The 16,866-nt window shown below is 40.9% G+C and overlaps 1 protein-coding gene across 2 annotated transcripts in view; it reads right to left on the reverse strand.

The window, feature by feature from the left end:
* nkain2 (sodium/potassium transporting ATPase interacting 2) overlaps nt 1–2,490 on the reverse strand; it is a 117,720-nt gene extending 115,230 nt beyond the window's left edge. The window contains exons 1-2 of one of the 2 annotated variants that reach the window (XM_085770255.1): nt 1,898–2,312; nt 1,277–1,735 (exon numbers count right to left, since the gene is read on the reverse strand). In XM_085770255.1, coding sequence (XP_085626381.1) covers nt 1,277–1,330 — 54 coding nt within the window. In that variant the 5' untranslated portion in view covers nt 1,331–1,735; nt 1,898–2,312. Of the gene's footprint in view, nt 1–1,276 lie in introns of both variants that reach the window. The other variant, XM_085770256.1, reaches the window with a different exon arrangement.
* Between the last annotated feature and the right edge of the window lie 14,376 nt (nt 2,491–16,866).

Below are 16,866 nucleotides of genomic sequence, written 5' to 3' on the forward strand. Positions count from 1 at the left end.
CAAAGAGGTTGGGATAAATTCACTGTGTGTTACCTACAAGCACAAGTCAGAGACCAGCGAGAGCATTTAGCAGCTGAAGAGCCCAACATTTTTCAAAAAAAGTTGGTGAAGATCAAAACTAAACTAAAAAGAGACTAAAATATTCGACTTGCATGTGCACTACAACGGATAGCATGATTCTAAATGGATGCAAATGTTGCTGCAGGCAATTGATTACTAGCATGTTTGGATATCAGCTATACAAGGCCATATGTCACTGTTGTGTTCGTAGCTTCTTCCACCTGCCCTCGGCAAAATGACTACAGCTGCTTCAAGTTTCTATTCGCTTTTTACTGTGATGGATTTCTTTCTATAACATTGTTGAACACTGAGGAAAAATGTTTCAGATGAAAAATTCTGCACTAATAAAATCCACTGTACTACAGCTCTCCTTGAAATTTATTGAAGCGACAGCAGATTACCCACATTGGGCCATTTTTCTGTAGGAAACAAAAAGGGAGCCACCAATGTAGCGTTGGCACCTCACGTAATTGTTGGTGTTTTCAGGGGGATTTTCTTTTAGTATCAAAATTTACAAGGCTAGTGAACTAGTGAAATAACATGTCTTGCTTCTCACACAACCTCTCATACATGCACGCATGCACCCACCTCCCCATCCCTTCCTCCCTCCCTGTTGTCTCGCCTGGCACCAGTTTCCATTGACACAGATGGTAATGGGAAGAAAGAGAGATACAAAGAGACAGCCACAGAGAGCGAAGGCAGCAGCTGATACCATGAGGTTTTAATCACCTCTTTTCCTCCTAGTCCCCTAATCCATACATTTTCCTCCATAAATCACACTCACCTGCTCCATACATCTATCTATCTGCCATCCATCCATACATGCCTCCTTTTTCTCCAGCGTCCCCATTTATCACTCCCTGCCTCCGTCTATCCATCAGGACTTAGTACAGTCTTAGAGCTCCTACCAGCAGCCATTCATCCAGTCAGTCCTCCTATTCCTCAATCTGTCCCTCTACCCAGATCCAACCTTGTATCATGACCTTTTACACGCTTATTAACTTCTGAAATCTGACCTCTCAATCATCAATCCTATTCCCTCCATCTATCCATCATCACTCTTTTGTGTCTATTAAATGTGTGTCTTTGCTGGTGTCCCAATGTGTTTGTTGTTTTTGTTGAATTATTACAAGATTTGAAACAAAAAAAACAAAAAAAACATTATCCTCCCATTCAGCCACTCTCTTGCAGGATCAATAACAATCTTAACACTTACCAGCTGCATGCCACAGATGAAGGCCAAGGTACATCTGCCACTACAGCACCCCATGGTGTCCTCCTCTGTCTCTCCTGTGGTCCACGTGGTGAAGAATCTCTGGGTAACTCCCAAATCTCCAGCTGGCCCTTCAAAATCCAAAAAAGCCCCCCCGAGGGCCGTCTGGCTGGCTGGCAGCCCAGGTAGAGGCGCTCGCTGCCTGGCCTCAGAGAACAGAGCACAGCCCCTGTACTCTCTGCAGCTCAGGAGGGAATGAAAGGCTACTACTTCATTCAAATGGAGGAGCTGCTGACAGGTTAAGAGCCTGAAATGTGGTCCCTTAGATTTCCAACACACAGGGGGTCAGGGATCAAAGATGGAAGGTGGGCCTTAGGGAGGATTCAAGTCCACAAATAGTCCTCGGTGTGTCCGCTGAGCTCCGTCCTGGAAGCAAACCCTCTCCTCTCCGAGCCTCTGCAACTGAAGGCAGTTTAACAGTTCAATACATCAGGTGGTGTGGTGCATTTAGATTAAATGGAAAACACTGATTTAAGCATCTGAAATACAACTACCTTGTCTAAGGACTGGGCTGATGTCTCAAACAAAGGTTACAGTGATGTAGTCCACATGTCCACTCCTCACCTGCTGGACTAGAAAGTCCGGTGGGCAATAGCCTGGATGAGTAGCATCTCTGACTCTGACACGGTCCTGTTCAGCAGCTACTTAGTTGGAAGGCTGGAGAAAACAGCAAAGAGGGATGGCCAGATCAGGAGATAGGAGATGTATTCTCCTGATTAGACAACCTCTTGTTTAATAATCCGATTAAGCGCCGCTTGGATGTATCTGAGTGAAGCAGCCTAATTTGTTTGAGGGTGGAGAAAACAAGTGAAAGTGGTCCCTGCCTCCTCACAGACACAGAGCTGCTCCTCTCCTCTCCTCTCAGGGGAAGTCACGGGCTCGCGGCAGCATCCTCTGCTCTCCATCCACACCGTCACACAAACACAACCTTTCTATCCCCAAACCTGCCGTGGAAACCCAGCCTCTTAGTTTTCTTCTTTCTTTCTTTCTTTTTTTAAATGTTCCCTTGATGTTTATCCCTGTTGGAAAATGGTGAGTCAAAGGATCGTTGCTAGGATGCTGCGATATGTCAACAGCCACTGGAAGCTGATTTCTGGTGTCTGTGCTCGGGTAGAAGTCCTCTTATCTTCTTCCTCCGGCTCGTCTTCCCATCAAGCTCCACTAACACACACAGCCGCCGTTTTGTCCGCCGTTACACCGCTCACTCACCGCCTCCTCCGGTGCGGTGAATAAACCTCCACAGTGTTCAAAAAAGAGGCAAAAACACAGAAAAGCATGTCCACGTTTCGAAGAGACGGGGGACGGGGTGAGACGACAGGTCGAGGTAAGTCTGTAAAATGTAACGAACAAAGGGCGGTAATGGACGGAATACAGGCTAAGTTTAGTTTGGTCGTCTCGGGCTTGTCTTCAAGGAGTGAAAATGAGAGACAATGGGAACCGGGATGGACCAACGGACCGAGAGAGAGACAGCCGAGAGGAGCGTCTCTCGCCTGCCATCTGTCAAGTCAAACACCGGGCAACAATACACTACTTCCGGTTTTGCTTTCCAGAATTAAAGCCTTTTCCCAACCCGGAAATTCTGTAAAACCACAACAGTAGTGTCGTTTACTCGTAAGAACTGAAATCAAAGCGACTCGGTAAGTGCCACAGATTTTATATTTAACTTACCTGTGTATATTTAAGGCCTTTAATGCATAATTGACGTGTGGCTGTTTGAGTGACAGGTGTCAGCAGTAACTTAGCCTCTTTTGGAAAACAATTGATGTCAATGGCTAGCTGCTAGCTAGGTGTCTTATCTGCTAATTCAATTCAATGAACATAACTGCTAACTTTTGTCGTGTGTTGAAGGCTTTTGGAGGACTTTTCATGGGCATATTTGTGTACAAAATAAAACGTAAACAGGCTGGCTGAGTTGCTAAAATCACAAGACTTGGACTAATATAGCTATGCACATTGCACACACAAGTCCTGTAACCTTTGACTTAACTTTTCCCTCTAAAACATTCCCAACAAAGACAATTAGGCCAACTGAGTTTTACCTTAGAACCGTAGCTTAGCTTAGCTCCATGGTGGATGCATTAACTAAGTAGGCTTAGTAGCCTACCCCCATTTAGTATTCGGCTATATTCTTATTCTCCTATGTTTGAGCTTGAAAACGATAGCCTAGGTTTTTACATTACTATTGTAGTTGTGACTTGAAGCTGTAACTTACGGTTTCAAAAGCCTGCCTTGAACACAGCATTAGCCGAAACGGCCGTGCCGCTGTTATCTGCTTTAAGAAAAATATCATCCACTTTATGTAATCACTTGCTATCCACAAAAAATAAATAACTGGAACGGATGGATCCGTGTTTTAATGTGCATATCACCTCTGATGCTCAGTGAGCCAGCATGTTTTGCAAACATTTTCTTCAGTTTAATGAGAAGGTGTACATAGCTCCAAGGCTTAAATTTGTCGGTCATTGTGTCTAATTCGTGAGTGGGTCCAAGTGGACATGAGAGAGAATGGAAATATTTTGACAGAAGAAGGCTGTTTGTAAGAAATTATAGGCCTTCAGTTCCTATGTGGGGATGCAACAGAAAGCCTATTTTATTCATCATTCTTATGTTTTATTCATGCAAATTTATATCAAAGCAAAAAAAAAAGACAACTTAACACCCCCATAAAGCTATTCTTGAAAAATTGTTTGGTCGAAATATAATGAAAGGTTTGACAGAGGCATGTTCGGTGCTTTTATTTTGAAGGCGCATGTGCCTGACCCCCATCCCTGTTGTGGCTGATTGTGGCTGACTTGATAAAGCTGATGTTCCGCTCGGCAGGGGAGCGGCTGGGCTCCTTTCACTCCCTGAAACGCACAAACAGAGACAGAAGGAGATGTAGCTTTGGCCGGAGTGCAGCTGCTCAAGAACATGGCCTTCAACCATCATCAAGCATTGTAATGAATGACACTGTGCTTTCCCTCTCTCTGCCCCCCCTCTCTCCTCCACTGGGGTGTCCTGTCTGAGTTGTCAAGATAATCATTTTATCCCCATTTCTCATTCACTTAATTGAAGGCTGAAGGGTTTCCTGATAACCTGCTATTAAGGCTGGATATTTAAATAAAGCAGGGGGGGAGGGTGGGAGCAGCGTATTTAAAATTTTCATTTAGCATATTAAAATTGCTCACAACTATCCATCAATTATTGGAAAGAGCCCTGGGTTAACACTTCAGAGGGTGATTGCCTCATTTGTGAATGACACCTAATTTAGCTCAGTGGCCTCTGTGTTGTTCCCACAGTATCTGGAGTTCTGTGAATGCATCACAGCAGCAGAGCAGACTATAGGCTACTGCCAAATTAAGCAACAAAATGCTCCCGAAAGCAGCTTCCCTCCAATTAAAGGTGGGGTAATCTGTGTGTGTATTACTGGGTCATTTGTGCCACGCCTATAAAATGGCCAGCAGTTTAAACAGACACAGAGGTGTAGAGGCTATCACTGCCTTAGCTATACAACATAATGGCCTGCTTTCCCCTCACCATCAATCTCTGTCACAGCCTACCCCTCCCACACACACACCCCGGAAAACAACACACGCATTCAGATTCACACACGCGTGCGCAAACAAATGCACGTGCACACACACACACACACACACACACATTCAGAGCCACACGCAGTGCGACAGAAGTTTAATTATGCCGCTAATCTTGAGTGACAGTGGCATGTATAATGGCTGATTCCCTGAGGCCATGTGTCAAAGCACCCACCCATTCATCCATCCATCTCTTCTTCTATTTATCATCTTACCTACTGAGTCATCCATCCATCGCCCTATCCGCCCAGATTTCCACTCAACTTCTTCCTTTTTTTTTTTTAAATCTTGAACATCCTCCACCTTTCTTTTTATATCGCTCGCTGCTTCTCTCCTTTCTTTCAGTTCCCTTCTTTGTCATTTCTGTGCCCTTTTCTAATATTCACTCAAAGATTCAGCCTCTCTAATTTTCTCTTTGTCACATAGCATCTGCTCTTTCATGAAGGTCACAGACTGGACCAGTTGAGCTGGTGCCCAGGGGCCTTTGACCACTTGGACCTTGGCCTTTGTTCACCTGAGGTGAGCCCCTGCTGGTCAGAGGTTTGTCAGCTCAAAGGGTGAGTATCACAAATTTCATCTCTGTGTATGTCAATCTGAGTATTAAAAGAACTGATAGAACAGTCCAAAATAGATACTGAGACGATTATGATAGAAATCTGTTAACTGAAGCATTTACGGTAACATGCAAACATTTTTCCCAGTTTCCAAACAGTGAATATTTTCTACTTCTCTTTGTTCTCTGTAATACACTGAATATTTGTGGATATGATAACATTTGATGTTGCCATCTTTAGCCTGTGCAAATTTTCAGTGAACAGTTTTATTTAATCCAGGAAATAATCAGGTGATTGATCATTCATCAGAACAACTGTTAGCTGCTAGTTTATAAGTTGAACTTACAGTAATTGCACTTGTGATACGTACATTTTTCATTTTTATCCATTATACTATCCTGATTTCTAGATGTCTTTTTTTTTTCTTTTTTAAACATTTTTTACACAGGATAAGGACTGATTGACAGCCATTTCTATTAATTGATTAGTTCGTTCTTGGCCTCAGAAACTGTTGTTGGGCACACTCAATAGGAGTTTTAATTTACATTTAGTCAAAGAGTTCAAGTTAATGTTAAACTGTAATTTTCAATTCAGTTATTTAAAAAACACTTGTTTTACTGGACTGTAAAAAGAAAACAACAAACATTTAGAAAAAAAAATTAGGACAAAGAGACAGAAATGAAAGACACCACAGTGTATTGTTGCCAGAATACATATTAGTATTTATTCATTGTTTAGAGTCAGCGTTCAAGCTATTGAACTCATTTGAAAAATTGTGCTGCTTTGCCAACATATGCTGCTTTGCTGCCATGTCAATAAGGCACGTTTGAATTTGATTTTGACAGAGAGAAAAAGTGAGAGAGCGAAAGATTGACAGATGGATAGAGTGTGTGTGTGTGTGTGTGAGAGAGAGAGAGAGAGAGAGAGAGAGAGGGCTGCACCTCTTCTTTCCAGATAGTGAGATAGTGTGTGTTTATTACTTTATCTGTCTGGACCAGATGTCACCAGATGCCTGCTGCTGCCAGCCTATCTCAGCCCACACACGTACACACATGCACACACACACACACACACACACACACACACATACATATACACACAAAGAAAACACAAAGACCTTCTGCCACTCTGACATGCTATACCTCCTACACCTTGTATTATCTGAAAACAATCTAACTGCTCGGCCATATAGTTGAAAATAGTCTCTAAATACGGAGTATCAGTTACAGTGACCGTACCGTTACCCCTCGTAAAATTGAGGACAGGCAGAATCGCATAGACGCAAGCTGACATGGACAGAGAAAAAGAGAGGAAGCAAGAGACAGAATGAGATTGGAGGAGAGGTTAAGATGACAGAGAGAAGAGAACGGTGAGGAGGGAAAGTGAAGCACAAGGGGATAATGTGCTGTTGAGAAAATGGGACCTCTGTGTTAAGAGTTTTGATGTAAAAAAAAAAACTGAAGAAAAATACAAATCATAGCAGCATGAAAGTGCAGACTGAGTAATGTTAAAGTGACTAAGGAGTTGTGTGCGGATAACTGGAAAACAGAAAAAGATAAAACGTAGAATGATGGGCTGTCACACATTTTGTATTGAGGAAGAATGAAAACAGTGATTATATTGTCTAACGGTGGTGTGGAGACCATGGGCTTATGAGACTAAAATAGAGGAAGTTTTAGGACTTAAATAGGCTATTATTTTAGAATTGAGAAGCTACTTTAAAGAAGCTCTTTGATACTGTTCATCAGCTGTTCAGTCACCAGTTTGTGAAGAGCAAGAGTTATAGGCTACTACATCTTCTGAGAAGGGCTAGCCTAGCTACTTCTTCCTGGGCAAACAATGCTACTGTATAGTGACTCAGAGCTAGCTAGTTAGCATGCTTCAGTAGATGAAGGTAACTGGACGTAAAAGTGGTTTCAATGTCCAAACCGAATTAAAATGTTCCATAAAGCCCCAACAGAATTAAATTTGATTCAGTTTCAGAGAGGTGAATAGGCCTGAACCTTTAAACCAGTGGTTCCCAACCTTTTTTGGCTCGTGACCCCATTTTGACATCAGGCGACCCGTCAATCAAGATGGGCCAGCTCAGATATTTTTATATGCTGCATTTTATTTGAACTCAATTTATATTTGATAAACTGAAAGTACAGACTTGTTTAAGATTGTCTGTGGTGTTTTTAATTATAATTTTAAAAAGAATAATATTTAGTTAAAAAAATATTTTTTATCGGTAATTTTTTTAAATCAATTACTAGACATTTCAGGCGACCCCATTTGAATTCCAGGCGACCCCACATGGGGTCCTGACCCAAAGGTTGAAAAACACTGCTTTAAGCCAAAAGAAATGAAAATTGTGTCAAAACGGTTCTTTCTGCGCATGCTCCGTGTTGTTGTAAATGCCTAGTGACGTTTCTTCACATCCAAATGCTTGAATGTACTGTAAGTGCTATTGAGTGACAAAATAATCCAAAATAAAGACAAATAATAATAAATAATAATTTAAAAAAAAAAACAGCTGCATACTCTGCAACTGGTGGAAATCAATCGAGAGTGGAAAACCCTACAGTACAGTACATAGGACAAGGATTGGCTTATGTGAGAAAATGTAGTTCAGAGCATTTAAGTGACACATCCTGCTGAGTGGCTGATTGAGGCATAACAGCATAACTGTAGGGTATTCGGTAACTCTGACTGTTTCTAAGTGGTCTGACAATTGAGCACAAATCAACTCAGCTGAAAGTAGAATTACTGTTTTGTGGAATGTGGTCAAAAAAACCAAACAAACACAACTAAGTTCACTGACGATTCCTTAGAGTGCAGTGGTCTGCCGGACAAAGAGGTAGTTTCACAGTATTGTAAATAAGATGACCTTGTCCTTGAAGTCACCTTTTGCAGCAGCTTCCACATTTTCCACATATTAGAACATTTTATTGAGCGTTTTAATGGTCCTTAGTTATTTATAGAGGCACTGTAAGGCCAAAAAAAAAATGCAGTGAAGAAGTCAAGTGGAGAGCCCCATTGTGTGGTAAAAGATGAACCATTTGCAACTCATGTGTCAGCAAGATGAAGAAAAAGATTTCAGATGGAGCAGGGAGATACAGAAGCCTGTACGTCACCATCCAGGATGAGGAGGTGGAAATGGCACAGATCTGAAAACACAAAAAGACAAAATAATAATCCTGAATTGTGGCTGGTCCACTGCTGTGCTGTGTAGAGGAAAGGAAATGTGTAACAGTTTTGCTTTGTTATAACTGAGCATGAACTATGGTTGCTTGGCCCAAACTGAGCAACATCTTGGCAACTGTCTGTCTCCTAATCTCTTGATGTGCTCATGCAGCAAGGGAGCAGCTTTTAGCTGTTGGCCCAGCACCTCCGAGGTGTTTGGTAAAGACACTTCGTTCTCTTCTGTCTGACAGAGGCACTGGCAGTGACAGCAGCAGCAGGTGCCTTAAAGTTCAGCATGCTTCCCAACAGGATGTTGTAAAGTCTTAATGTTGTCACTCAAAATCACACTGCATTTCACACCACTGAGGCTTATTCAACACACCTTACCATGCGTTTGCTTTCTTTCTTTTTCTCTCACTGTGTATGCCTTTGGGAATTAATACAGTTCAGAGGCGAATAATAAGTTTAGTTCACTCTTTAATTATTATTCTCTTTTTGTTACGGGTAAATGTAAGAATAGCCGATGCTGCTGCAGGTGCTAATGGGGATCCTAATAAAGAAAAGAAAAAGGGCAGGTTCAATGACTTGTTAACTGAGGAACAATTTAAAATTTAGATGTCTTCATATTTTCTACAAATATATATATTTTTTTGTAAATCACTTGTAACTCATACAGACCTTGCAAGCCAACGCACATCTACAGTAGTTGTTGAAATAAAGTAACTGGGTTTACATGGAGCCAAATATTCCGATTAGAATTGGTTTAGATGTCCAAACCGAATGAAAATGTTCCATATAAACAGCTCAATCAGAAACAACAAGCCCAAACCAAATGGAATTTCATTTGCTTTCAGAGAGGTGGAATAAACCTCTCTGAAACTCTCTTTTAAACGGGTTAACTGGAGCGGAGGCTTCCCTATAATGACAGTAGTCATTGTGACTCCAAAATAAAAGTCCTCACAGAAAAAGATAATTGCATAATAGAACTGACTGGGTTCATTGCAGAAAATACACACTCCCAGCAGATATTACACATGTAGAAACATCCAATGCATCATTGTAATTTTAATCAAATTTTTCACTCATGTTTTTCTAACTAATGCCATGACTGCATTCACAAACCAGGGAAATGTAAAACAATGCTTTAATTTAACAATATTTTTCTTGAACTGTTTGTAATGCAGGCAACAGATGGGGGGATCCCATTTACACACTTGAAATGCAATCTGATTAACATCCCATTTAAAGCATCATTTTAATGACTTATATCTACAGTCACAGTGTAGCATTGCTTCAGGTTTTGTGACATTACTGCCATTAATTTCACAACTGCAGTGATTTCATTTGTCTTCAAGCGTATTACCGATTCATTCACCAGCTGATGTATATTTACCCCTATAATAATTATAGCAAGGTGATTACAGTAAGGATCCCTTTATTTCATGTTCTCAGCGGTTGTGCTTGTGGAATATTGATGAAGTGATTTATTTTCTAACCTTGAAAGAATTTTGTCCACTTATGCCTTCAACATTTTATTCAGTTTACCTTGCATTGGGGCATGGACGCACAAAAGCAGACATTCGTAACACAACTGACCCCACTAAACACCACTCAAAGTCTCCTTGAAGTATGTACCGTTACCAAACACAGCTCAAATTTGGATCCTTAGCAATTTTACAAAACACCATGGGTCTTTAAAATGCTTTGAACCACGGCTGTGTTTTCCTTATGCAATGAATCACAATAATTCAGGTTTATCTGTGCTCTTTGTCTGAGGAAACATTTCACCCTCTTAAGAGGCTGACCTCAAGTGTGCATGCATGCGTTCAGTCATGTGTGTGTACCTGGAGGCAGAAGTGTAGATGCCATTAGACCTGGATATTGCAGCAGTTCTTCACAGGAGCTCACTAGAATTCAAAGCATTTGTCATTTAAGAGCTGAGGCTAAGTGGTTCATGTAAATCACAACAAGCTCTAAGTCCTATTAATGAATCCAGCCCTGGGTCAGTTTCTATTCAATGCATTTAGATCTACAGATTCTGCTCTCTTTTTCTTTAATAAGAGAACATATTCTCAAGGACATTTACATTTGTTACCTGCTTGCTGCAGCTCCACTTTAAAACAAAGCAGAAAACACTCCTCTATACCTCCTGTGTTTCTTTTAAAGACCTCTCCTGTAAATGTATACAGTATAGTAACAATGAAGTTATCCTCAAATGGATGTAGCTTTGAGCTCACTGAATGAAAGGGTAATTTCACTTCTCAGGAGTTTCTCCTCTGAGACACTGAGTATGTCCTTTGTGGGCTCTGTGTCCCTGCCTCATGAGGAGCCGTGCTTTTGATCTATTTCATGTGTGCACTCATTAGTATGTTTGTGCTCGCAAATACAAATGTGTACTGCACTGCAATATGTTGATTTACCCAAAATACAGAAAGGAAATACCGTACACTCACTTCTTATGGCACCAAGCCCTTTCTGTTTGATTTTGTGCCGGGCTTCATTTGACAAGGTGTTGATATTTTGATCTCAGTCATTTTTGCTGCCACCACAAAAAAGGGAGGTGAACTGAAGTTAATTAAACAGAATCTCGGAATCATGACACCCATTTCTCATATCATAATCTTCGCCCTGCCAACAACTGCTTCACAGGGACTATTTATTTGGCAGTACACGCAGAAACTCCAGTGTTCACCCACCCATGTGATCCACAGATCACACTGTGACTTATTTGTGGTATCTAAAGCTTTTAAGTCTGCAAATTTAAATAAGTGATCAATAGACAACCGTAAATGAAATTAGTGTTCTTTTGTTGTCATTTGGTGAACTAACCCTTTAATATTTCTTGTATTGTATTAAGGTCTTTATAGGGTTGGCTGTGTGAGCCTCATATATATGCACCCAGTGCTCTAAAAGCCCATGTTCTTATTCTAATTAAGATAAAGTTAAGCGGGACGTATAATTTCTAAAGTTAGCCAAAAGGGAAGGACATTTACTGCCCCAGTCTTTAATGATATAATGAAAGAGAGCATCAAGACAGTGAGGGAGGACGGAGAGAACATAAATAGTGTTTGGAGCAAAGAAAAACAAAGAGCGAGAGAATGAAAACAAACGAAGGACAACAGACAGGGAGGAGAAAGATAGCGTGGCTCAAGATGGAGTGAGAGATCAGACAGAGGGAGATGAGAGAGACGAGACAAATTAATAAACTGCAGACGTTCAAGGAGAAAAGGTGAAAGGAAGAAAGAGAGAGAGGACAGAAAACAATTACAGTAACGGAAGAGCAAAAGGAAGCAAAGGACAGGGGGAGAGAGAGGTAGAGCAAAATGAAGAGATGGATGGAGGAGGAGAAAGAGATGTAGAAACGGCGGATATTGATTGGTTAAAAATGCATGAGGTGTCTGGTGCGCAGCTCCTCATTTCTAATGCCTTCTGACCAGACAGTCTGAAACTAAAACATTGTCTCCCTGAATAACTGGGTTTAATAGCTGTTTTTATATCATTTGCTGCGCTGAGTAAGTCAGTCAGTCATTCAGATGGAAATACAGAGAGTCATTCAGTACATTTGGTTCAGCTTTCAGTCTCTAACACCATCCGACAGTAAGGACATTCATTACAGCTTGCAGCCTGTTTTCACAGTCAAATGTCAACCGCAAATCCACACAGTACCCACTTACTTAGGACTTTCAGGAAAACACCCAAAGTACCGTAAACTTTAAATACTGAGAAGGAAAATGAACTGTTGTGTCCGTGGTTGAAAATGTCCGCTTCATGTTTATCTCTGTTGTCTCTGTTATTGTAGAGAGAATCTGGAAGTAGAACAGGTAAGTGAAGAGGTATGCCTGTCTGGCTGAGAGCAGAACCAAGACTGAATGGTATTGGTCTGTCAGACTGGGTCATTGTCCTTTCAGGCACCAGTCAGTAAAATTGCTTCTTTAAACAGTTGTTAAATCAAATGCTTTATTTCATTGTCCTGCGGTGGTTTTGTCCCTCGGGTCTGTTTTTATTCAGCCTTGCTCTTAACGTCACTGTCACTTAGGCTACTTTTATCAGCTTTGGCCGAAATGTATCTGTCTTTTACCTGTGGCATACCTATTACTTGCTTGTCCCTGAAAAGTACTTTGCAGTCATACCTGCAACTCTGAGGCTGTGGGCTACTTATCCTCAGCAGTAGAACTAAACTAAAGAAACTAAAGCATTATGCAGAGTTTTAACATGGTGCTGGTACTAAATCAGAAATTAAGTGATTATTTGTCAGAAAGGCAGAGTAGACCATTATAAAATGTTCATGCATAAAAATGTAAAGAAGCTAAAATTCAAACAAAGCATGAGACACATTTAGGACAAGGAAAAGCTAGGCAAAAGTGAAAAGCAATAATTCTGTCCCAGTTTACCAGAAACTGGATTCACATACTGTAAATGAACATAAATATTTTCCTAAATTTACGGAGAAAAAGCAAAGGAAACTTTGCAGGCAACACGCAGGAACATGTATGCACACGGGGATGAATCACACACAGGAAGCCCATGGAAGTGCTGTAAAAATGTCAATGTTTTATTTTGTTATAGTTGTTTTGTTATGTCCTTGTTGTCTGCATTGTTATGTCGTTTATAATATATGTTTTTCTGTCACTGTGCTGTTTTCATGTTTTGGGACTCCGGATAGAAATTAGCATTGCTGCTATAATCCGGCACATTTACATGTTTTTATACGTTCATTGATGTGCACTGTCCCACCCAAATAAACAAATAAAGCAAAACAAAGTAAAGCAAGGGTGTGAACACAGACAATCTGACAAGAATAACAAGAAAACACAGTAGGTGAAACTTAAATGAATAAAACCATTCTTATGAACCAACATCTTGGTAATTTGCAGTGCAGTGGTTAAATCTGGTCACATAGGTCAAAACCAGCTAAAGACATTATGCTATAAGCTAGGCTAAATAGCATAGGTTAGCAGAGTAGCAGTGGCTGCCACATCAGTTGCACTGTTGTGAATAAGCAACTAAATTCATTTAGTATTAAATTATGAATCAAAGAAAAGGTTAAAGGGATAGTTAAACATTTTGACAAATTGGCCCATTGCCATAATCCCTATAGTCATAGCAGTAGGTTTGTTACCTTAATTTGTCAGTGCAAGCAATTTTTAGAACGGTGGAGCAGAGCCGCGAGCTGCTCAGAGCTAAGCTACAGAGGCTAATGGGATTTCTTGGTTTCCCTCATCAAACTCATCAAATATGACTATGGCTATGACTATAGGGATTATGGCAATGGGCCAATTTGGCGAAATGTCGAACTATCCCTTTAATGTGTGATAGATGGGTGTTTGCTGATATCATTTTATTTTTCAACAACCTTTGAGGCAGCGCAGTCATAAACATCTATATGTCGTTAAGCTTATAATAAACAGGACACTATCCATTCGATACGCTGTTTACCCTGGCAGTCTGAAAATTGGAAATCATATTCTCTCAACTCTTTTTCTGTTCTTCCTCCTCAATGCCTGGAAACCACGAGTGTGTGTATAATATTAAGTGGCACTGGCAATCCATTGTTAACATATTTCAGTCTGGGCCAACACAGTGCACTGACCAACATGATAAACACACCAAAAGACTTTATACTGTTAAAATGATAAGTAATATTCAGTCAGGCAGTCTTTGTAATATTATTCCCTGTGCTCTAATTGTTCTTCCTGACACTGTGACTTTAATTTCCACTTCCTCCCTGCTCTCTGCTGTCTTTCCATCTGTCTGATCTTCCTCTGCCAATAATGTGTCCGACAGGGTGTGTGCGTGCGCATGTGCGTGTGCATGTGTATGTGTATACTCTCCAATACATCTCCATGTCTGTGAACTCATATCAAGACGCAGCGTGGCTTGGCAACGGTGGCCAGCGAGTGCCAGTATGATGGAAAGAGGCACACAGCCGCTAGATCACAGTGAAGATGTGAGGACTTTCACTTCACGGCCAACCCACAAAGCCAAAATTACACCACAAGCCATTCAGGTTCTTGTAGGTACATACACCTGGCCTGCTTTTCCACCGGTCTGTTTCCTGTGTAGAGCTGTTCACGGCCAAATACAGTATGCAACACCAATGTTAAACAGAATCCTTTTTTAATTTGGGGGAGCATAATTGTATATTTGTTGGGAGGCAATTTTTGAAAATGTTCCTGATTAAACTCTCTTTACCGTCAAATAAAAAAGTTGAAGATAAGAAATTAAAGCAGAAGTAAGCGATCCGGTGGTTTTGGCTAACTTCTTGTCAGCAGATGGAGTTAGCAGTCCCCGCCCTCGTCCCTACGTCACCACATTCACGCGCATCCCTTGGCTGCACACACAGAGAGGACCGCCCCTTTATGCCGTTCTCTCTCCTCATTGGATAAAGGTTGTAGGATACAAGGAAAGTTTTCTCCTCGGCTTACAGCAGAGCAGAGTGACTGACAGACCCGTGTTTCAGACCAAACACTCTATAGAAGTGATTGCTGTCGGAAGATAGAACTATATTAACACAAACATTCTGCTTCTACTTCTGCTTTAATAATGATTTGAAAAATAAATAAAAAGCCAAAGTCACCTACTTTTTTTTTCTCATCAGGAACAATTTAGAGCCCAGAGTCAAGGTCTTTTGAGAAGACAGGTATCAACCATCAGCCTTTCAATTTCAGGTTATAAAAATGCAAATATTTCTATCTATATGAATCTAAACTGTGCTGTACATTTCTCTGCTCTATTCTATTCTATTCTATTGTATTCTTCTGCAAGACAGATAGGCTATAATAATCTCCAGGCTCATTGGATGTAGCACATTTGTTGCTAATATGCACATCAACGCCACTGGTTGACATAATTGTATGAAACAGCAAGAAATTTTTCCTGGCCAGCACACTCGGCCTACAAACTGTGTGTGTGTGCATGCGTCTTATCCCATCAGTAGTATAGCTCTGGGCTGGTTTACATTTGCATAATGAAGTCAATAACACTGGCCTCCTGGGAGAGAGCATGGTGACATTATTACTAATTTAATAATAAGAATTGAGTATGTGTGTGAGTGTGTGTGTGTGTGTGAGTGTTTGAGAGGGTAGGAAACAAAGATGGTGAGGGACACGGTGAGGTGTGGAGTGAGATAAAAACAATAAAGTGCAGGAGGTGAAAAGAGAAAAAAAGATGGAAAGGACAGGAGCAGAGGGAAGGAGAGGGAGAGGTGGTGTAACTAGAACAGGCTGGATCAAAATAAGAAAAGGTGGCTGAGGGAAAGGAAGAGGAAGAGAGAGAGAGGACCAAGAGGTGAGGGTGAAAGGAGGACATAAAGTTGGAGTATAGAGAGAAGTGTGGAAGAAGAAGCGAAAGACGAAGGGCAGTGAAGAGCAGAGAGAAGACAGCGTATGTGTGTAGGTGAAGGAGTCAGACGGTAATAGAGGAGCTGGGAGTGTTTGGTGGTTGACGTGTGACTCCTCTTCACTCCTGCTTTAATCACTGACTTGGTGTCCTGCTCGTCCTGCTGGTGGACGGCCTGCAGCTGTCTGTCTGTGAGCAGAAAACTCCGGCCCTGTGGCAGCACAATGAGAACACACAGCATCAGCCAGCCTGTACGTGGAGACCTAATCATTTAAAGTCATGCACAAATGATGGGTTTGGTCTTTTGTAGCATAATCTATTATATATGCGTTAATGAGGCGAGTGATGGCTAATACAGACCTCAGTGCTGTGCTGACACTTCTTTGTGTATGAAATGCATACATAATTAATAGTCTCACCAGATAATTAATGATTAACCATATTCATTCATGTTATTATTATATTTTTATGCTTATTGCCTCTTCTGTCTTCTTGCATGTTCATTTGTCACATAATGACAATCAGAGGCGAAACTAAAAATACTGGTTAATGATAATGCGATTATTACTATAAATGATGGCTGTGTTCCTCTTAAAGGCTCTGCAAGGACACACAGGTGTTGTTTATTATACTTTGTTTTATTCTGGTTCATTAGAAGTGAAGTAGGGTGCAGCTGCTCTGGAATTATGCAAGGTTGATGAACTTCATAAACAAATGTGTGGTCCACAGGGACAACAGATATAAGAGGACAGTCAGACAGTTATCAGTCAAGTAAAGTCATGGATGGGTTATAGGTTAGGTGACCTACTGACCTGGGCTTTTATTTTGAAGGAATAAAATACACTATCTACTCAACATTGTACTGTTATAGCTATTTTAGGAAATGATTTTCCTTTTTGAAAAG

Source organism: Trachurus japonicus, chromosome 24 (genome assembly GCF_045865225.1).
Source record: "Trachurus japonicus isolate A0001 chromosome 24, Traja_1.0".
NCBI lineage: Eukaryota > Metazoa > Chordata > Actinopteri > Carangiformes > Carangidae > Trachurus > Trachurus japonicus.